At 39.2% G+C, this 23692-nt stretch overlaps 1 protein-coding gene across 8 annotated transcripts in view; it reads right to left on the reverse strand.

Moving 5' to 3' along the window:
• Positions 1 to 21351, reverse strand: part of LOC148871441 (FAD-linked oxidases family protein) — a 119415-nt gene extending 98064 nt beyond the window's left edge. For 4 of the 8 annotated variants that reach the window (XM_088969565.1, XM_088969569.1, XM_088969563.1 and 1 more), the window contains exons 1-6: positions 20951 to 21351; positions 20575 to 20677; positions 20276 to 20376; positions 16783 to 16831; positions 16457 to 16549; positions 12489 to 12603 (exon numbers count right to left, since the gene is read on the reverse strand). In XM_088969565.1, coding sequence (XP_088825691.1) covers positions 12489 to 12603; positions 16457 to 16549; positions 16783 to 16831; positions 20276 to 20376; positions 20575 to 20677; positions 20951 to 21213 — 724 coding nt within the window. In that variant the 5' untranslated portion in view covers positions 21214 to 21351. Of the gene's footprint in view, positions 1 to 12488; positions 12604 to 16456; positions 16553 to 16782; positions 16832 to 20275; positions 20377 to 20574; positions 20678 to 20950 lie in introns of all 8 variants that reach the window. The other 4 variants (XM_088969564.1, XM_088969568.1, XM_088969561.1 and 1 more) reach the window with 1 other exon arrangement.
• Positions 21352 to 23692: the final 2341 nt, after the last annotated feature.

Here is a 23692-nt window from a genome sequence, read left to right on the forward strand (position 1 = left end):
TTCATGTTATGTTTTCTTATAGGGCCTTTTCTTTATGGGCCTTTAGCTCTTTTTATGTTTTTCTAAGTTTAGTGCTGATGTGGACGCCTACTTAAAGGCCTCCTTGTAATTTATGCAACTTAAGTAAGTTTTATAAAAGATTAGAGTAGGGGAAAGAGGAGATATTAGAACTCCTCCTTTCTTTCTCCTTTCTTCTTCAATCTTCCTCCTTCTTGCTGTCTCCTTCTTCTTCTCTGATTTCTTTTGCTTTATTCTGAAATATTCTACTGATTTTATTAGTTTGAATCACATCTTGGTATCAGAGCAGGTCTCTCTTCCGCTTTCCTTTTTTTCTTTTTCTTCCCATACACCTTTTTTTCTAATCAAAAGGTGTATGGAGAGATAAATTGCTGATTAATCAGAGATCTTGTTTGCCTAGTTGGTAGAGGGTTTGGAGAGTTAGAATTTGGTCGAAGATTGCCAAGAAAGTGGGACTGCAATTTTTTTCCCAAAACCCTAGCCGACTAGAGAATTTCCAGTTACGAGTTGAAGAGGCTATTTGGGTGTGGTGCTCAAGGCTTGGAGGGTTCCTTTTTATCTCCAAAAGTAGGCAGCTGCAGTTAAAAGTGGTTTGGATAGCTCTGGTTTGAGCGGCTACCTCTTCTCTCTTTCTCCCCAAAGGCCAGGTACAGTGAAACCCTAGTTTTGGAGCTTTTGAGTGCTTGACTAACCTTAGTTAGGTCTATAAAGGTTAAAAACATTGTTTTTTTATTTTTGTTTGATTGATGGAGCAATCTAGAAGTGAGGTGAAGCAGATTCCGGTGTTGGGGGTTGGTCCCGTAGATTCCTTTTTGACAGGAGTGACTACAATTAAACTTGACAGAACAAATTACCTTGCGTGGGAACAGTCTATTAAGATCCATGTCTGTTGTAGAGGTAAACTAGGGTTTCTAAGGAGTAGTAAGGCGATGCCGGATGAGTCTGACCCTACATATGAGAAATGGATGCAGGATAACTACACAGTTATTGGGTGGTTGGTAAATTCTATGCAGCCCCATATAAGTCAACACTATCTATGGATGACTTCAGCCAAGGAGATTTGGGATAGTGTGACAGAGACATACTCTCAGAAATTAAATGTTGCAAGGGCCTACAAACTAATGTGTGATGTGAAGAAATTAAGACAGGGCGAGAAGAGTGCGATTGTCTATTATTCGATGTTGAAGTCACTATGGCAGGAGTTGGATGTTATGAAAGCATTTGTATGGGAAAGCACCAAAGATGCCGAAACTTTCAGGAAATTTGTGGAAAAAAACAGGGTGTTTGAGTTCCTTACAGGACTCAATCCTGAATTTGATATTACAAGGCAAAATATCTTGGCCAAGGATGATGTGTCACTAGCACAGGCATACTCTATGGTGAGCAGTGAAGAGAGCAGGCGACAGGTACAACTACAGACCCCACCTCCTCCAGAACATTTTGCACATGCTGGAATAAAACCAAAGGGGTTAAATGAGAAAAAGGAAGTGATATGTTAATACCGCAAAAGGCCGAAACATACTAAGGATTCTTGTTGGAAGCTTCATCCAAATCTTCTTCCTGAAAGGTTTCGGAACAACAACAGTTCTAAGAAGGGTGGCCAGTCTAGAAAACCCAAGAATGCAAATGTTGCCACAGTCTGAATGTGAAGAAAAATCTGTTGTGGAAGAGTTGGCAGCAGTGAAGGCAGAATTTGAGAGATATTGGAAATTGATAAATCACATGGAGTCTACTGTTGCATCTTCCTCCTCAGGTACCCCCTTCTACATCCGCTTTTGCCCATTCAGGTATTCGTGCTTCTGCAAATCATGCTACAATCTCAGGTAATCGTAGAATTCCTTGGATTATAGATTCTGGTGCATCAGACCATATGACTAGCCTACCCAACCTTTTTTGTTCATACCAACTCCTCTCGGGTAGAGAGAAGATTTCTCTTGCCGATGGGTCTCTTGCTCCCATCTCTGGCAAGGGGAATATTAAAGCCTCTGGTTCACTTGTATTATCCTCTGTCCTTCATGTTCCCAAACTTAGCACTAACCTTTTATCTGTTAGTAGTTTAACCAAATCAATGAACTGCAACATAACCTTCTTTCCTACTTATTGTGTTTTTCAGGACCTGAAGTCTCAGAGGACGATTGGGAGTGGCCATGAGGCTGTAAAGAGACTGGGTCGAATGGGCCCTAACAGCCTCTCTTGTAATATCTTTTATTTTATGTTGATGGGCCACACTTAATGGGCCTGTTATTTATTCTTGTTTATTTTCTTTATGTAACTGTCAAGCTGGTCGCCCACTTAAGGACATTCTTGTCATCATTAAATTTTAGATCTTAATAAAATAGGGTTAGAGGAGAATGGAGAATGATTCGACTCCTACTTCTCTTACCTCTTCCCTTCGCCATCTTCTTCTCTTATACAGTTATTCAGATCTGTTTTATTATGCTAATCACTAAGTTTAAACTTGATATTAGAGGACTGATTTACATCTTGGTATCAAAGCAGGTTTAGTTCCTCTTCCTTTTTTTCTTCGCTCCTGTACACTCTAAAATCAAGAGTGTATGGAGAGATAGGTTCTCTATAGTATAGAGAATCACTTGCCTAGCTGGTAGAAGGGTTTGGAGAGTTTAGTTCTGGCTAGATTTTGCCTAGAAGTATAGTTGTTCTGCTGCTGCTCGAAACCCTAGCCGACTAGAGATTTTCGAGGTTACCAGGAAAGGTGAAGCTCGGGTGTGGCGCTCTGTGCTTGGAAGGTGTCTTGTGACTGCTAAGGAGGGCGATTCAGGTTTGGAAGAGTTCGGGTTAGTCAGGTAGGTGCTGCAGCATATTCTCTCTTTCTCTCATCTGCTGGACAGAGTAAAACCCTAGTTTTTCAAGCACCCAAGTTCTGGTTTGACTTCAAGTAAGTTTACATAGTCAAAATTTCTGTTCTTTGATTTCCGTTTGATTAATGGAGACATATGAAAGTCAGTTCAAGCAGGTGCCGGTTTCTGGACCTACCTCATTAGATTCCGTTTTGACTGGTGTTACCACAATTAAGCTAGATGGGACGAACTATTTTGCTTGGGCACAGTCTATAAAAATCTATGTTTGTAGTAGAGGAAAACTCGGGTATCTCACAGGCAGTAAGGTGAAACCCGAAGAGACAGACCCTGAATTTGAAAAATGGATGCAAGAGAACTACACTGTTATAGGATGGTTAGTTAACTCTATGCAACCCCATATAAGCCAACACTATCTCTGGATGTCTTCGGCTAAGGAGATATGGGACAGTGTAACTGAGACCTACACACAGAAACTGAATGTAGCCAGAGCGTACAAATTGAAAAGTGATGTGAAAAACCTGAGACAGGGGGAGAAGAGTGTAGCAATCTACTACTCTATACTAAAATCCCTATGGCAGGAAATTGATGTTATGGAGATAGTGGTATGGGAGAGTAAAAAGGATGCTGAAATGTATAGAAAGCTGGTGGAGAGAAATAGGGTGTCTGAGTTTCTCACTGGACTCGACCCTGAGTTTGATATTATCAGACAGAATATTTTGGCCAGGGATGAGGTTACTCTTTCACAGGCATATGCTATGATAAGTAGTGAGGAGAGTAGGCTGCAGGTTCAGTTGCAGAGTCCACCTACAGAACATTTTGAACATGTGGGAATGAAACCAAAGGGCCCTACTGAGAAGAGAGAGCAGGTGTGTGAATATTGCAAGAAACCGCGGCATACAAAGGACACCTGCTGGAAGCTTCATCCTGGACTTCTCCCTGATAGGTTTAAGAACAATAATAACCCTAAGAAGGGTAGTCAGGTGGGAAAACCCAAGACTACTAATGCTGCTACAGTACCTGAAGGGGGAAGTAAGGAGAGTGAAGAGAAATCAACCATTGAACAGTTGGCTGCAATGAAGCTGGATTTTGAGAAGTATGGGAAGCTCCTAAATCACCTGGAAGCTACAGTTTCTTCAGCTCACCCTTCCAACAGTACATCATCTTCATCGGCTTTTGCTCACTCAGGTACTCGTGCTTCTGCAAATCATGCTTCAGCTTCAAGTAATCATAAAATCCCTTGGATTATCGATTCCGGTGCATCAGACCATATGACCAGTCAATCTAACCTTTTTTGCTCATATCACCTTCTCTCTGGGAAAGAGAAAATATCCCTTGCCGATGGGTCCCTTGCCCCCATCTCTGGTAAAGGTGATATAAAGACCTCTGACACCCTGTTCTTATCTTTTGTTCTTCATGTCGCTAAGCTTAACACAAACCTCTTATCTGTTAGTAGCTTAACAAAGTCCATGAATTGCAGCATAACTTTCTTTCCCACTCATTGTGTTTTTCAGGACCTGCAGTCTCAGAGGATGATTGGGAGTGGCCATGAGGCAAACAGAATATACTTGCTGGACACACCGGATCAAGCTTTGGGACCACCTCATGGAGTTGCCTTAGAGTCAGTCGTGTCAGAGTCTGTTAACAAAAGTTTATTATGTCATTTTCGGTTTGGTCACTTGTCTTTTTCTTCTTTGAGTCATCTGTTCCCAGATATGTTTAAAGGAGTGTCTTTATCGAGTCTTCATTGTGAATCATGTGAGTTGGCAAAGCATTGTAGACATTCCTATTCAGTTAGCAATAAAAGATCACTTTCTCCTTTTCATATTGTTCACTCTGATGTGTGGGGGCCATATCACATGCCAACCATGGGGGGTTACAGGTACTTTATCCTTTTTATTGATGATTATTCACGTTACACTTGGATTTATCTCATGAAATCCAGGGATGAAGTACCAGCTATTGTGAAAAATTTTCATGAACTCATCACCACCCAGTTTAATACTCGTATCAAGATATTCCGCTCTAACAATGCTAAGGAGTATTTTGAGAGAACCCTTTCCACTTATCTTGAAACTTTTGGGGTTATTCATCAAAGTTCTTGTTCCTACACTCCACAACAAAACGGGGTGGCGGAAAGAAAGAACAGGCATGTGGTTGAGGTTGCCAGATCCCTCTTGTTTGCATTCCATATTCCTGTAAATTTTTGGGGAGATGTTGTTTTTACTGCTACCTTTCTGATCAACCGTATGCCCTCCCGGGTCCTTGGCTTTAAAACTCCTTTTAGTCTTCTCTTCCCGGATAAGGATCTCTTTTCTCTTCCTCTTCGTGTGTTTGGGTGTACTTTCTATGTGAATATTCATAGTCAACAAAGGCACAAGTTTGAACCTAAGGCTCATAAGTGTGTGTTTCTGGGATATGCTTCCACACAGAAGGGGTATTGTTGTTTTGATCCAGTTCGTGGCACTCGCTTTGTATCTCGAGATGTCACCTTTGCCGAGTTGACTCCCTTCTTTAGTATTCCTCCTGAGGGGGAGAAATCTGATGAGCCCTTTGCTGTGTCTCTAGTCGTTCCTCTTCCCATCCCTTGTGAGTCCAATCATGGGGTGTCCACCTCTTCCACTGAACCTACCTCTGATATCCCTGCTCCTCCTCCTTCTGCTCCTACTCTCCAAAGGTGGTACCAAAGGCAGAGATTCAGACATGTGCAGGTTGTTTCCACTCCTTTAGAAGAGCATCTTGCCACTCCCATCATTCCTGAGGAAACAGGTCAGCCCTCTACTGACCTATCTCTGACTGTCCCAGACCTTGACCTTCCTATTGCTCTTCGCAAGGGCAAGCGGAAGTGTACAGCCCATTGTATCTCCAAACACTTATCTTATAGCCTTCTCTCCCCTTCTACTACTCCTTTCTTGCCTCTATGTCTTCCCATGTGATACCCAAGTCTGTACCGGAAGCATTATCTCAAGCTGAATGGAGGGATGCTATAATGACTGAACTTGATGCATTGCATAAGAACCATACCTGGGATATTGTGGACTTGCCGGAAGGGAAGGAACCAGTGGGTTGTAAATGGGTGTTTACCATTAAGTATCACTCTGGTGGCTCTATTGAGAGGTTTAAGGCTCGGTTGGTTGCTAAGGGTTACACCCAAATGTATGGCATTGACTATCTTGAGACATTTGCTCCTGTTGCTAAGATGACTTCAATTAGGGTTTTACTTTCTCTAGCAGCTACACCAGTTTGATGTTAAAAATGCCTTCCTGAATGGAGACATGCATGAAGAGGTCTATATGTCTCTACCTCCAGGAGTGTATGGGAAAGAAATGAAAGGCAAAGTGTGTAAACTACACAAATCTAAAGGATATACTCAGATGTATGGTATTGACTACTTGGAAACTTTTGCCCCAGTAGCCAAGATGACTTTAGTTCGAGTTTTGCTATCTTTAGCTACTGCTTTTGACTGGCCTCTTCATCAGTTTGATGTAAAGAATGCCTTTTTGAATGAGGAACTAAATGAAGAGGTCTATATGTCTTTTACCTCTAGGGGTGTATGGGAAGGAGATGCAAGGAAAGGTCTGTAAACTGAAAAAGTCTCTTTATGGCCTTAAGCAGTCTCCTAGAGCCTAGTTTGACAGATTTCGGGCTGCTCTTGTTGCTTTTGGGTACACACAGACTCAGTCGGATCATACTTTGTTTGTTAAGAGGAGAGATTGCTTAGTGACCCTCCTGATTGTCTATGTTGATGATATTGTGGTTACAGGAAATGATACTCAGGAAGTTGTTCATCTCAAGAGTTTTCTTAACACCGAGCTTGAAATTAAAGACTTGGGAGAACTCAGATATTTCTTGGGAATTGAAATTGGCATATCTAAGGATGGAATCTTCATTTCTCAATGGAAGTATGTTCTTGATCTCCTTGCAGACACTGGGAAACTGGGGGCTCGACCTGCTTCTACCCCTATTGTTAGCGACTGAAGGTGAACCATTGCCTGATAAGGGGGTGTTCCGGAGACTGGTTGGAAAGTTACTTTACCTTCGCATGACTTGGCCAGATATTTCCTATGCAGTTAGTGTAATCAGTCAGTTTATGCATTCTCCCAGAGATACACATTTAGCAGCTGTTGAGAGAGTTCTGTGCTATCTAAAAGGGACTCTAGGGAAAGGTATCTTGTTTGTTAAGCATGGACACATGAAGCTGGAAGCATACACTAATGCTGACTGGGCCGGATGTATTGATGATAGGTCTACTTCAGGTTACTGTGCTATGGTAGCAGGGAACATTGTATCATGGAGGAGTAAGAAGCAATCTGTAGTGGCAAGATCTTCAGCTGAAGTGGAATACAGGGCAATGGCACATGGAGTTTCTGAACTTTTGTGGTTGATATCACTTTTAGATGAATTGGGTATAGACTGTGAGAAGCCAATGATGTTATATTGTGACAACCAGGCTGCTATCAACATTGCACACAATCCTGTTCAACATGACAGAACTAAACACATTGAGGTTGACAGGCATTTTATACGAGAGAGAGTTGACTCAGAGAAGTCTGTCTACCATTTGTTGCTTCTGAAGAACAGTTGGCTGATGTTTTGACAAAAGGTGTTCCTAAAGGAAAGCTGGTTCATTATATAAGCAAGCTGGGCATGATGGATATCTATGCTCTGCTTGAGGGGGAGTGTGGAGAGACTGGGCCAAATGGGCCCTACCCCATTAGTGTCTTTCTTATTAGTTCTTTCATGTTATGTTTTCTTATTGGGCCTTTTCTTTATGGGCCTTTAGCTCCTTTTATCTTTTTCCATGTTTAGTGCTGATGTGGACGCCTACTTAAGGGCCTCCTTGTAATTTATGTAACTTAAGTAAGTTTTATAAAAGATTAGAATAGGGGAAAGAGGAGATATTAGAACTCCTCCTTTCTTTCTCCTTTCTTCTCCAATCTTCCTCCTTGTTGTCTCCTTCTTCTCTGACTTGTTTTGCTTTATTCTGAAATATTCAACTGATTTTATTAGTTTGAATCACATCTTTATAGTTTATACTTTAGAGTTTAGAGTTTAGACTTTATAATAGAAATTAGAACTTTAGATTGCATTGTCATACTCATATCTTAACTCTCAACTCTTGGAAATTTAGATTGTATTGTTTTCGTATTTTTTCTGATTTGTTTTTAATTTTTATATAGTTTTTCAATTTTTTTTTACATTTCCTGAAAATTTTGTGTCTTTTTGGAAAAGGCTCTCAAATTGGCCCCTGTGCCTTTTTTGCACCTTGCGCTTTTAAAACACTGTTTCTTCCTAGCTAAAAGAGGTTTGAGGCAAGGAGATCCTCTATCCCCTTTCTTGTTCACCCTCATTGCAGAGGTCTTGAGTAAATTGATCACTAAGGCTGATCTTGAAAACCAATTCAAAGGGTGGAGAATTAGAAGAAATGAGGTTGTTGTGACTCATCACTCATCTGCAATTTGCTGATGACATAATCATTTTTGGTGTTTTAAAAGGTGTGGGAGGTATACGCCTGGAGGTGCGCTCCCAAAACACCCTGAGGCGTATGCCAGAGGCACTGACACCTCTGAGGCGTACACCTCGGGTGCAAGAGGCGTACACCTCATGCACTTTTTTCATGAGGCATGCTAGAGGCCTGTGCCTCATGCACCTCATGCAAATCTTGTATAAAAAGACAAAAAAAAAGAAAAAAGAAAAAAAAAAGGAAAGGAAAGGAAAAGAAAGGGAAGGGAAAAAAAAGAGAAAGGAAAAGGAAAGGGAAGGGAAGAAAAGATAAGGGGAAAGAAAGTGGTTTGCCCCCTGCCCCTTCGGCTGGGGGGCTTCGCCCTCCAAACTCCCTTGCTCCCTTTTCGATACAGCCCAATTTGTTTTTTGGAGTTAGGGGGGTCTTGCTCCGCTCTGGTGAGTGAGCGAAGCAAGCTCGCCTCCGCTTCGACAAGACCCCCCCCCCTTTTCAACTAATGTTATGCATCTTTATTCTTCTTAATATAAAAGATCTTTATTAAAATTAAAGAAAAAATGAGATCCCCCCTTCCTCTTCATCCTCCTCCCCTTCCTCCTCCTAACCCCCCTCCTCTTAAGGAGGCTTATGCCTCCTTGTGTTCGGGAGGCTTACGCCTCTTGCGTTCTAAACTACACCCCACGCCTCTAGGTAGTGGAACGCCTTGTGTCACGCCTCCGCGTTCTAAAACATTGATCATTTTTTGTAAGAGTTGTACAGAGTTCAGCATAAGGAATTTGAAAGCCTTGGTTGACCGGCTCCAAAAAATATGAAACTTCGAAGTCAATTGAGGAAAAAGTTGTGTGGCTGGGATAAATTTGGGAGAGGACTACATTTTATTGTTGGCTAAAATCCTAGGCTGTGAGGTGAGAACTTGGCCCCTAGAGTATCTAGTTATGCCATTGGGAGGAAAACCTAGAGTAGATAGTTTCTGGAAACCAATAGTGGAAAGATTTGCTAAAAAGTTAGCCTTGTGGAAGAGAAACTATATCTATTTAGGGGGAAGAATTATGTTAATCAAATCCACCCTAGCAAATTTGCCCACATATTACCTTTCCACCATTAGAATCCCAATGAAAATTGAAAAGCAGTTAGAAAAAATGAAGTATTTTTTGTGGGATCCAGGAGATGAAAAGAAAGAACATTTGGTGAAGTAGGAACAGGTGTGTAAACCTAAGGAGCGAGGAGGCTTGGGAATTGGAAACCTGATTAAGAGGAACACAACTCTTCTAGGAAAGTAGTTGTGGAGATTTCCCTTAGAAGAAGACAGATTGTGGCACAAGATCATTGAAAGTATTCATGGTAGCAGAAAATGATTGGGATGCAAAACTAGCACCTCACACTACTTCAATTTCCCCTTGGAGGGCAATCGCTGGGGTACTACCTACCTTTCTCAATTTTATCTGTTTTGATGTGGGATGTGGGAATAAAGTCTTATTTTGGGAAGACCTCTGGCTTGGGGATTTTCCACCCAAACTACAATTCCTAGCACCATACTCGTTAACAAACCTCAAGAATAAAGCGGTTTCTAGGTTTGGTAGGCCTTCAACACTTGGTTTAAACTGGGATTTTGGGTTCAGGAGGGGATTGATGGACAATGAATGTGAATCCCTTATCCTCCTACTTTCTCTCTTGGAAAAGGTTTTCTTGGATCAAAATCTTTTGGATGGTAGAGTTTGGTACCCCTCCCCTGATGGTCACTTCTCCTGTGCTTCCTTCTTTAACCTTCTTATTAGCTCAAAACCCACAGGGATAAATCTCCTGATGAGAGAAACTTGGTGCAAACCAATCCCTCTTAAAGTGTAGGCTCTATGTTGGAAAAGCTTCCTTGGGAAGATAAACACTTGTGATGACAGAAAAAAAAGGGCAAATAATTGCCTTTCCTTCATGTGTGCCTCCTTTGCAAGGCCAGTAGTGAGACCCTTCCTCATTTAGTACTCTCCTGTTCATTTGTGACTTGTATTTGGGACTATTTCTGCTCTCTTTTAGGTTGCAGATGGGTACCCCCACAAGATGTGGTTAGCCTATTCAACTCCAGCTTCTTGAGGCAACAAAAGAAAAGGGGAAGATGTCTATGGAGAATAACAAGAGCAGCCTTGATATGGACCATCTAGGAAGAGAGAAACCAAAGAATCTTCCATGACAAGAGATCAAATGGAAGAAGCGATTGAATCCATAAGGATTAGAACTGCACATTGGGCAAAAAACAATGGAACTTTTCAGAGATATTTCTATAAAATGGCATATTATGGAAATGGACCGAAGTGGCACAAACATTTACATACAAAGGAGTAGTGAGAATGGAATGGAAACCTCCAAGGCCAAATAAACTAAAACTAAATTTTGATGGAAGCTCCTTTGGCAATCTAAGGAGGGCGGTTATAGGGGAATCTTCAGAAACCATCAAGGAGTAGTAGTGGCCTTATTCTCTGGGCCAATTGGATTTGGAGATTCGGTTAAGGCTGAGATAATGCACTCTTACAAGGACTAAAACTAGTAAAATATCTGGGTGTTAGAGAATTCGAAGTAGGAGACTCCTTATTGGTTATTTCTTGGGCGAAACAAATCAATTCAGCCCCTTGGAAATATATTTTCCTTCAAGGAAATTGACTCCCTTGCAAAAAGTTGTAACAATAGCTTTGGATGGGTAAAAAGAACAGTAAATGGGATGGCAAATGTCCTAGAAAAACAGGGAGTGGACGGATCCACTTTATTTTGGGCAATGTTGTAATTTGTGATAGTAAAAAGGGAGGGATGGAAAAAATTAGGGTGGCCAAGCTGTTTTCTATTGTTTTTGGGCTACTATGCAGTAAATCCATGTAACCTTTTCAATCATTAATAAATGAACTCATTTTGCTATTAAAAAAAACTATATATATATCAATTAAATGGACCTTAATGAATAGTTTCCATGTAGTCTCTCTACCAATAATATCTAACATTAGGAATTTGTAAAGAACCTCTTCCCCTAATCTCAAAGCCCAATGTCATACTCTCTTCAATCATGGAACCTGGGAAAATAATTTGTAAACCATTTTCAAAATAAACTTTATTTATAATATAATATATTTTTCAAATTGATTTCAAAACACTTGAAACCCATTGCCAGCAATTTGGTAGTTTCTATCAAATATAGTATGTCAGGGATATTCTCTTTGTTTGACAAAGTGGTAAATCCTATCACAATGAACACTAGTCCAGATTTCACCCTAATTTGCTCCAGCATACCCAAGTATTGGCCCCAAAATAACCTCACTAGTTGGCATATCAAAAGCAGACTAGTCCAATAACCCAACATACATTATGAAGTCTAAGGACTACATGTGATAATCCAACTACTCCACTAATGGAAAGGCCCAGGAGCACAATGGAAATGATCTGGTTAGTGTTTCATAAACACCCATGCTTATAGCTTGGGTCTAACCCTTGTATCTGAGACAAACTATTCCACTCTTAGGCAGTATGAGTCATGTCAGTCTTATCAGGATGAATTGCCCAAGTTTATCCATCAATTGAGAACATTTGGTCTACATACCAATTATGAATGTCTCTAATCATGATTTTATAACGTAGAACAAGAGCTATTCTGAAAAAACATACTCAATAACACATGTAACAAACCAATAAACTAAACTTTTATTCAAAATAAAATCAGTCTACACCATGAATTGGATCCTGAGGACATACACTGTCTAACACCAACAGAGAACTCCCCCCCCCCCAACTCGGTAAGAAAAGGAACACCTAGAAAGAAAATCAATCTAACAATGGAAGCCTACTAACACCAATTGATCTCTTCTATGTGCAGTTTAGAGCCAAACAAAAACTCAAACCCAGGCAAAAAATTACAATTGGAAGATGCCAAACAGTTGTTGAGTCCTATAGCTATAAATCTGTTTAACAATGTGGAATTTTTATGCAAAGACTAAATGCATGTGCAAAAACCTTGTCATATTATTTTTAATCAAAAGTACCTAAAATAAATTGATCTGAAATATTACTTTTTATAGGTACTTTGCTAAAACTTGGCTTGTTCTCTTTTTTTTTAGTCGACTTAATGCTTTTGTTGACAAATATTTGTTCAAATATTAACAAACAATAAGAATACAAACTAGGAAAATTTCATAAACATTAAGCTTAGAATATAAACCAACCTGGATCAAGTGGAAAGAAAAGACCATAAGGCTCCAGGTACTCATTAAGCTCCATCCATCCAATCCCAGGTTCAACAACTACATCCATGTCCTCAATGTGTAGTGACTTAACAGTCTGTCACAAAAAGGAAATGTAATGAAAAGATAATTAAGTTGAAGGTTAAAAATAAAAAGTTGCCATGTTTAGAATAAAGTATATTAGTGCCACAAAATCAAGCTCAAGTTATAACCAATCAGATGAACAAAATCTTCAGCTTAACAAATTCTATTCAAATTTAAATTTCAGTAATCTTAGAAAACAGATTGATAGTAGAAGGGGGGAAAGGAAACATAAGAGAAATTCCATTGGAGAAAAGGGAATAGGCCTATGACGCCCAATTTCCATCTTAATTATAAGAAAAAGATTATATAGAAAGGAAATAACAACCCTGATCCATTACGAAATCACCCACATGCAATTCCACACGGTAAAACTCCCCATAAGCTGGTTCAGATATATCAAACATGCCTAGCTTGCTAAGTACCTGAACCAATTGAGGCTTCCCAACTTTCTGCAGGATTAAGGGATTCCTTTCTATTGCACATATTGTATCCTATGGAGATGGACTGACATGACCACTTCTACCAAGCTCTAAAGAATTTATATGTACTGGCTGATATGGGCCAATATGTATTGGTTTTTGAGGTTACAGATACATGACATGGGTGAAATGGTTGAAACTCAACTCCATCCTCTTGTCTTCATGCACTTCTCATAATGGCTTAGCTGAACAGCATCATTGCCATATCATTGAAATGGGGCTCACACTACTAACCCAATCCTATATACCCACTAAGTACAGATTTCACAACCTGGCAACATTAATACCAGTGATATTCTGCCAAGAAAAACATATCACTGACTTATTTCTCCAAGGCGGTGCATCATGTGCAAATTGAATGGTGAGACTGCCTTCCATCTTCTAATTGTAAGACAATGTATGCCCTCAGCTCCAATTAGACTGATGTAATCTGATATTTATTATTCAATGAATCAGAACATTGTTATTTCATGTGTTTTGGTAATGTTTCTATGATTTACCTCTTAAGCTGGACATTTATGACACTTATGCTAACTTAGAATGTTCTCAGCCATTTGATAAACTTGGGGAGTTTATCATGTCAAGGCTGACACTATTGTACTACCGAATTAATTGGCAGTATATCTCAACTGCTAGGGTTAGACCTGAGGTACAATGAGTGGGTGTTTGTTTAGTGAAATACTAAAGAGGGACCATTTCCAATTATGCCCTGAACCTTGGAGATAGATGGGCAAAGATGAAAAGTTGCACTTGACCCAAAAACTTGATAGCGGTACTCCACTAAGGTTGGACTGGACTGCTTTTAATATACCAAACAAGGTTCAAAATATCAATACAGGCCAATACAACGGTAGGGCGTATCGGCCTGTATCGGTGCTTTTTTCTCTTTTTTTTTCTTCAAATCTGGTTCAAGGGGATTGGTTTAAGGCCCGTCTACCCTCTGAACCACTGTCTGACACAAAACACCCCCTGTAGGGGCATATCGTGAAGGCCCCGATACATATCAAAATTTTGAACCTTGATACCAAACAATGAGATCCACTTAGGCCTCATCCGCATCTTGGTAAACGATTCACCTGAGTAAATGCACTTATCCGGGCAAGTGTTTCTTGGGAAGCACTTATCCGAATAAGAAACTTATCAATGTTCTTTTATTTCCAGGTAAAGGTGTACAATGATGATTTATCCAAAAAAAAAAGTGACATTATTGAAGGGACAATATTGTCCCATCACATATTAGCAATTTTCAGCATGCATGGGAGAGTAATTTATCTAAGTCTGACGAGAGTATTACTTCTCTAAGTAAATGAGCTACTCAAGAATCTTCGTTTTCATGGGACCCACTAATACAAGAAAACGAACATGGGTTTATTTCTTTTCCGTAGGACCTACCAATTTACCCGCCCCTACTTCCCAAAAAACTAATGAGGCCTTAGGGTCAAATACCTAGGTATGTTGGAGCAGTTTGGAATAGCATTAGACTAGGTGATACTTGTGATCAGATCACTCACTTTGTCAGTCAAAGAGAATATCCAAGTATACAATCTCTCATGGAAACCTAAAACTGTCACAGTGGGGTTTTAATTCCAGGATCCATCTGAGTTGATAGTCTGACACTATATCTTACAATCAAGGAAGAGGTCCTTCCTTGTGGATAGTGTACTGATATTATTGGTTGAAAGGTTGAAAGCAAGTCTCTACTTACGATGAAACCTGATGAGCACTTTTCTCAAGTTAAACCATTGGGCTTGGGTTCATAAGATGGCTGAAACCTAAGCTCCACTTATATTTAAGTTTTGGCCAAATTTAAGCCCAATAAGATTGGGGCAGTTCACTAGGTCACACTAGTCAATTCGGCCCATATGTTTTGATATTTCGGCCGAACCCATGTGGCTTAACTTGGGAGCTTAGTCAATCCCACGCCATACAAGGTTTAGGTCAAATAGACTAGTCAAAGGTGTGAAATAAAAGGATTACTTAAGAGGTCTAATTTGTTTCCAAGAAGACTACTTTAACTAGTTACTTGCCTAGTTTGACTAGGAAGTTGGATAGTTGGATATTATGGGTCAAACTAGGAAAGGTATTTATTCTCTTGATTCTAACTTAACAACTAGGATTATTTCGACTAGAAAACATCTAATTCAGTTAGAAGTCTAATTAGGAAACTCTTTTTAGGATTCTAAAAGTCAAGCTATATAAGATAGAGTATAGGAGAATTGAGAGACACATTAACATCAAGAATTGTTCTCCCAAACCCTAGTTCAACCAAGGCTGAAAAGAGACGTTTTTCTCTCTTCTCTTTGAGTTTTCCCAATAAGAACACAGACCTTTTGAGTGATCAACATCTGCATTCAACTAGAGAATTGAAGTGCACATTGATTCACACAATTGACTAGGATCAAACTCTGCAATTTAGGGCTATGCCATCTTCAGTTTGGAGTTCAACTTTGGTTGAATCCTTGGGCGTGTTACACCACATTGGGAGCTGCATTTGTGGCATCCGGATCAGACATCATTCTACCCCTCTCTGAAACAAAATTTGATGGTTATTCTAGTCCAATCCCAGGAGAGAAATTGTTCTCTCATGGAAATTAGATTTCTACCTTTCTTGGGCTGATTCAAGATTTAAAATTCCCACCTTTCTACCTAGAAAGGTTCAACTCAAGCTTTATCCATTTTCCCATCGTGTCCACTGTCTAATATAGAAATCTCTTGTCTCATCTGAGTTACTTTCTTTATATTTCTCCCTTTCTTTTTTAATCCCGTTCAACCTGGCAAAAACGTTTGAAACTTGCCTTTTTTGATTGGTTTTCTATCTTCTAAATCTTATTACTGTGTTAGGGCATTTCTCCACCCTATAAAATCCTGGTTAAAACTCATTATATACCCTTTCAAACACTCACCCCGTAGGAGTTGGAGACCTCCCTTTGTTTCCACCCAAATCTTACCACCCCGTACTTCCCTACCACCACTCTTCTCCATAATGAATCCCTTTCCTTTCCTATCCCAAATCTCCATAACCATTTGCCCATAAGAGCTTTATTGAACACTTTTATTCTTCTGAACCCCAGCCCTCCCAAAGCTTTCAGCCTGCAGATCTTCTCCCACTTTATTAGATGAAACTTTCTTGGACCCTTTGTCCCTTCCCAAAGGAAATCTCTCTGAGTTTTTTTCTATCTTATTGGCTACAGAAGTTGGTATTTTCAGCAATGAGAGGTAATAAGTAGGTAGACTTTGAAGCACACAATTTAAATGCTTACAGCCTTTACTTCTAAATAGTTTCATTTGTTACTTGTAATGAAAAGGCAATAATAGCAATAATGATAAATTGAAATCATACAGGTAACACATGATAATGTGTAGGCCAATTTTACTTGAAAAAAATACCTTCATCAATGTCATGTCAATGCATACACCTCCATTCGGAGACAAGGTGTGACCCTCAATTGATGTAGCCCCTCCATATGGCACAATAGGAACCTGCTACTATAAGAAACAGAACCAATTTGGAACTTTTCAAGAAGTCTGACCTAATATGATTTGTTAGTCAGAATTTATGCACTGGGTGTTGAGCAACGTTAACCATGATAAAGAGCATATTCAAATTAGGAAATGAGAACTTTTGAAGACAAAAGGAGAAGTGCATACTTTTGAATGGAGAAAAGAGAAATGGCATATCTGCAAATATTACCAAGAAAAAAAGAAACTCGCACCTTATGATTGTTACATGATATGACAATCTTGGACACTTCCTCTTCAGACCTGTATATTCAATTAATAAATTATGAAATTCTCACAGAAAAGTAAATATACACATTGGATGCCTACAACTTTTGGTTACATAACAAGGGAGTACAGGGAAGAAACACAGAATTCTTGTACAGTAAATGCGCAGTTCCAATGGATTGCCAGCAACATAAAGGTAATAGTGAATGATCTAGCTAGATTGGGCATTGAGAGGGCATTTCTGCATAGTGACAGGTGTTTTCCAGATAAAATTGTATAGAATATGAACTCAAGAAAGTAGATTTTGTAGGGCATCCTTCTTCTCTTCCTTTTTACGTGTGTGGCAATAGGAAGGGGGCAACCTTCAAACTCCAACTCCAAAATAAGAGAATACCTTCATTCTCTTTAAATATCTTAAATGCTGCAAAATAGTATACTTTAGAGAAGGAACCATCCTACGTGACAGACAAATCTGATTTGTCAACTAAAATTGGGATAGAGAGACATCGATTGCATAGTTATAAACAGTTATAGCTCCTGAAATATTGTATGAAGCAGAGCATTGGGCAGTCATAAAAGATCATGAACATAAAATGGGGCAATCATAATATGATGATACTTATCAAAAATAACAACAACAATAATAATACTGATAATAAAAACAACAATAACAATAACAATAATAAGTATTTTTTGATAAATGAAACTACCCCTAAGTTTTAGGAAATGGACTAAAACTTCCCCTACTGTTTGCAAAATCCCTTAAAGTATCCCTAGGTTTTCTGCCAATTGGCATTGTCACTAAACATTAACGGAAAATATTGAAGCGTCTTACCCTTCATTCTTCAAATTTTCAAATACATACCATACCTTTGACGGTGTGGCAATAGCAAGCCGATCCAAAATATTTGCAATAACATGATTTATATCTATTAAAATCTATTCTTAAGCAGTCCAATCATTTTTTTTTTTTGAAACTCTAACTGTCCTATGGCCAGAAAAGGAAAAAAAACAGCATCAATTACAGAAAAAATGAATAGGAAATGCAAGGTTGGATTCAATCCTCACAAGATCGTGCTCACACCGATCTCACAGCCCTTTACAGCTGCAAGGGACTGTGCACAGTGTGAGCACAGTCTTGTGAGGACCAAATCCGATTTCAGGAAATGCATACTTAGAATCGTAATCCAAGAAGAATCAATGGAGTATTCTTTTCCTTTTGCTAATATGGCCCTATTCTCAGCCATTTCAAGAACTTCCAAAGATTACGCCCAATTGAATATGCTTTTTTGTCTGCATCTAATGAGGCAGTATCATCAACCATTATTCTAACCTAGAACTATGGCAACTGCCATTATCATCTGCATATAATTAATATCCCAAGCTGTCACGACCATCAACTGCAACTTATGATTCAGCCAACACATCAATTGGCCCTGAAATTCCTAATGGAACCTATGTTTCAAAAGATACAAATAGCAATGGCTCTTCAAATTCTGAGTCAAGATGAAAATGCCATCAATTGAATGCATCCTTACCAAGAATCTTAATGGCAAAGTTCTCTTCTATCTCCACATTGCAACAATTTTCACCTTCAAAAATGTTCCCTCACCCAATGTCCAAACCAGCTCATGCTTAGAGGTGTAAATTGGGCATGCGGCCCGTGCAGAGTGTGGGCCATGCAGTGCTGGCCCGCGGGCCGAGTCGGGCCATGCTTCCCTCCCCTAGGATGTTTTGGGGGGTCAGCCCGACGCGGCCCATGGTCCAAGCCCGTGTCATGCCATGCCATGCCATAGGCCAAGCCGGGCCGCAGACCGGGCCAAGCCATGCTTTTTAAAATTTTTGAAAAAATAATAAAATTTTTAACATAAATTAAAAATATACACAAAAAATAAAAAAAAAAAGATCTTAAAATTTTATTTTATATGAGCTTTGATGTATACAATTGTTTATGTATGCAATAATAAAATGAAATAATATAATAAATTTGAAAATAAAATTATATATATTAATGTATTATATAATTATTATATATAGTATATACATATTATATTATATATAATATATATATGGGCCATGTTTGGCTGTGCCGGACTAGGCCACGAGCAGCATGGCCTGCTCAGTCGTGTTGTGTCGTGCCAGCCCATGGGCCTGAAATCCCAGGCTCAGCACGGCCCATACGATCATGTCGTGCCTGGCATGGCACACAATCCGTCGTGCCGGGCCGACTCAAAATCGTGCCAAGCCACGAGCGGCACGACCCGATTTACACCTCTACTTGTACTTCCCAATGTGAGTTCGGCTGCCACGAGCCAGAGCACCATCTCATCTATGACAGTGTAAAACACATATTTGCTTTCTTCATCAGCGGTATCAATCCTCTCCTTGGAAAGCATTATGATTGGAATCCTTGTAAATAAGGTGTGATAATTGCTATGTTACCAGCGAAAACATATTTTGTTATGAAATAATCAAACAAGAAGTAAGTGGCAAAGAGCATGTTGTTTTTACCTTCTACATATTTAATGAGCCTCTGGCCATGTCTCACCTTAATCAAGCTCAAAGGTGCCACTGCCACCAGCAATGTCCCACCTTGCTTGACCTTTCGTATGAGCAGTTGGGATCAAAGTTGGTAAGTTTTGCAATTTCTCGGAAATCCAAGGATGGAGCTCAGAGTGATTCCTTTAAGTTGACAACTTCGCGTAGCGCAACAGCTAGTTGGGGGGAGATTGGAAGGGCCAAGTTATTGGTTGAAGGTGGGTTGAAGAACTTTTGTTACCATTGATAGATAAAGGGCAAATTTGGGTTTTACAAAAGTTACAACAGTCACACGCAATCACATGGTATGGGTGCTTCATAAATCCAAACATGTGTTTTGGAATGATCCAAACCCTCCAAAGATTTATCCAACTATATGGGGTCAGCTACATGCATAACGTTCTGAAAATCAGCCAAAAATATTTCTGACACCCAGCAGCAAGAGATACAACCATCAATACATGCAATGCTGTGGTTACAACATTTTTGGTCATCATTGAATCTACTACATAGTGAATGATTGGAATTTCCAGACTGATGACCAGCTCTGCCATGTGATGACCACAGAGAGAATTCCTTTTTCTACATTAGGAGGAATCATTATATTCATTTCTCAATGCAAATAAGAGTGCAGAAGCAGAACTATTGAGGATCTGCCGGTGAAATTCAAAATACTCTAAATGCAGGCCTTCAGATGTAGAAAATAAATTGTATCCAATAAAACAAGAATCTAACTATTAGATATCTGATCAATAAACTATTCAATAATTTTTTTTATCAGTGAATTGTAAGATTTACTAATTCAATAATTAATTGTAAGATTTATTAATTCAATAATTACAGACACATTAATGTACAATATTAACAGAGGAACCCCAAAGTATCAGAAAGGTGAAACTAACAAACCAATCAAGTGTTATTAAACAGAAGAATGAAGCACACCTTGGAAAAACAACCACGTCCGGTATATTCACAGCTTTGTGAAAGCTGTTCTGAGGTTTCCCGTGAAAGTATCTCTCGTCGTAATCCAATGTCAAGTTTTCCTGTACAATTTGAGCTCCCAATTAAAATCCCGCCTTTCAATCAAAACGTTGAAGCCAGAAAGAATCCACAACAAGTTCACCAATGAAATTAGAAAGGGGAAAAAAAGTAAAAACACAGCACATCAAATATTCAAGGATTAGACGCATTGATGAATTATAAAATTTGAGATGAACTCTGAAGATACACAGCTGCATTACCCCACATATGGCCTTCAGTTCTTCAATAAGTTCTTGGGGGACATCCTTGTGAGTACCTTTCACGACAAGTTCGGTGCTACTTTTGCCCCCAACTGTGCCACCTCTGAAACCCAACAACCGAGAAGAATTAAGATTAACCAATCAGTCACTTCTAGAATCATTTCTACTCAAACACTAATATCATGTCTAACATCCATAACTAATGACTTCAAGTGGCAGTCATCAATCAAGTAAGATAGAAACGAATACTCTTGAAAACGAACAATAAATGAGCTCATAATTCAACAATGGATATGGCACTGAACAGAATGGAACGGCGAAACAGGATTCCTTGGTTGCTTTGATCATCTTCAGACGACCTGGAAAAGTTACGCACCGGTAATCATCGGCACCGGCAGCCATATCGCACATCGAAGGGTTTCTTTGGAAGTCCAGGGTAAGTGATCCAGCCGAAACCGCAATGGCCAGAGGAAGAAGAGAGCTTGACCATGACCGGAGTGGCCTCCTCCCCTCCAAAGCCAGGACCTCAGCAAGGTATGTGTTCTGCGAGCGACAATTGTGGATTGAAGAGCTCTGGAGAATCCTGTACATGTTCTTCGAAGAAGAACGGAAACGAGAGAACCAGGAAGAGAACGCCATGACAGAAACAGAAGAAGCAGCTCAATTTTTAGACGCAAGGTATGGTGCGCCATCCGATTTGTAGAATAGTAAAAAAACGTCAAAAAATTGGTCCTCACACGACCACACCCACTCAACAACATTTGCAGCCGTGCAATTTGAACATGTTCGCAATGCACGGCTGCAAAGGTTGTCGAGAGGGTTGGAGCACCGTTTGTCTGATGGTGTCAAACGGCCCGACACGGCACGACGCGAACCGTCCACGTGCCATGGTACCATGCCGTCGTGCCAAACACGACTCGCACGTCCCTTAGGCCGGGCTGGGCCTCTGGGCTAAGAACCATGGACCGGCAGGGCACATGTGCAAGTTAGAGGTGCAACTTGGACGGGCCCGATCTGAGCCCAGCTTACTCAATTCAAAATTTTCCATGCATTGAGCTTGAATTTTTCAACTCTCCAGTTAGGAAACGGTCTGATTTCGGCTTTTTTTAATCTTTCAACCTTAGGTAACTTGATACATGGATGCATATATATATATATATATATATATGGAGATACATATATGCATACTTATTTGTATAAATAAATGCATATATACATGTTTAATTTTAGAGTTATTGACCAACCCAAGCCCCGGCTCGAGTCCAAACCAAATGCATAAAATTATAGTGTGGGTTAGGCTTAAATTGGGAAGATCAATTTAACTTAAAGCTCAAGCGTTAGACCCAAATTATAGGGTTGGGTTTGGGTTAACCATTAACCAGGTCCAATCCACCGAACTCGCACCTCCTATTACAAATAAAGAGTAAAGATATAAGTTGGCATTGTATATCAATTTTTACTTTTATCACTTGCATCAAAACTATAATTGAGAAAAAAAAAAAAAAAAAACAAGAAAAATCACGGTTTCATAAACTTGAGAAAATGCAAAGGAATGAGGGAAAAAAAAGTGGTTAGAAGTAAATAGCATGTCATTGTTTGTGAGAGCACACCTTTATGCACTATGGCTAGTAATCGAGTTATTATGATTATAATGCAGTGAGTAACAGCAATCAAGCTATGAACTGCAATCCGTAAGCCAAAAGGCTCCAATGAGATATTGATGGTGGTCTGACTCTAATGATCTAGAAGAAGATGGTAGTGCTAAGGTCAATGGAAGATAGAGAGGAAGAGGGTCCCCATATGGGTTTGGGGCCTATTTGTAGTACTGGGACCTCCTTTTTCTAGAATATTTTCATATTTTCCTCTTTGCCCATTTTTTCCTTGTGTGCTTAACTAATGCATATGCCCTTTAATTACTACTCTAAAATATTCTTAAATGTCATTATTCTACAAAGTCTTAACTCTTGAATTGTTTGTAAATAACTAGTAGTTAAATGGCTTGACCCAGTTTTATGTCAGGTTGGACAGGTTAATGTTATTATATAAATCCACCAACTCATATTAGCCCATTCTTTAAAAATGGGTGAAGGCCATTGTTAAACAAAAATTGGGTTATGTGTTTTAACTATTGTATTTAGGTATAAGCCCCAATTTTGAGGGGGTATTCCTTTTTTGGATTTTGAGAGAGGGGGAAGGTTGGTCAATGGGATTTTGGTTCCCATTGACCAAGAGTCTCATGTTCTTTTTTTAGATTTATGTGGAGATCAGGGAAAGTTTATTTTCCTAGGTATCACTTACCCCATCTCATAGGTGGGTAAATAGTTTTTCGATCTAGGGGAAAGTTGCCAACACTTGAATGGGGAAAATGCCCCTTTTAATAATGGACTTTTATGGCTAAAATGGCCATTGCCTTATTTACATGAGAAATACTTACTCGGGTAAGTGTTTCCTAGGAAAGACTTACCTAAATAAGTGCATTTACCCGGATAAGTAACTTACTGAAAAACAAACGGGGCCTAAGAGTGAAGTTATAGAACAATATGTTTAAAATCAAATATTTCGTTGAAGAATTTTTGTTACAATATTACTCCCCAAAATTCTAAAACAATTTGGCTCTAAAGAAATTTTGAAAGATTAACCCTCAAAATTCTAAAAATGTTTTAGAAAGATTAGCCCTTAAATGTGTAAGGAATTTTTAGAAAGATCAACCCCCAAAATTCTAAAGATATTTTTGCAAACAAAATGAGAAGATATCAGTATGTAGCCACAAGGCTAGTTCTTAATGCAAGGTGGGGACAAGCATGTGAGTTGTCATTTCGCATTTTTATGACATGACTACATGGTTCCATTTATTGTAGTGAGTATGTAAAATATGAGCTCATGATCAATGTATAAGTATATAAATCATAAGTATGTAGGTTTGTAATTTTTTAGGTTCAGGCTTAAATGTATGAATCATAAGTATATGCATTTATAAGCTTATAAGTTTGAACTGCCTATTATAAGTATTAAACATCCATATGTGTTTAGGAGCTTCAACTATGAGGACACATGAACTATTGGTTATGAGTTGTATAAATCATGTGCATAGACACCCCATTTTTCTCTTTTTAGTTTT

This window comes from Nelumbo lutea, chromosome 2, assembly GCF_056320005.1.
Source record: "Nelumbo lutea isolate HS-2025 chromosome 2, American lotus-T2T, whole genome shotgun sequence".
In the NCBI taxonomy this organism is placed as follows: domain Eukaryota; kingdom Viridiplantae; phylum Streptophyta; class Magnoliopsida; order Proteales; family Nelumbonaceae; genus Nelumbo; species Nelumbo lutea.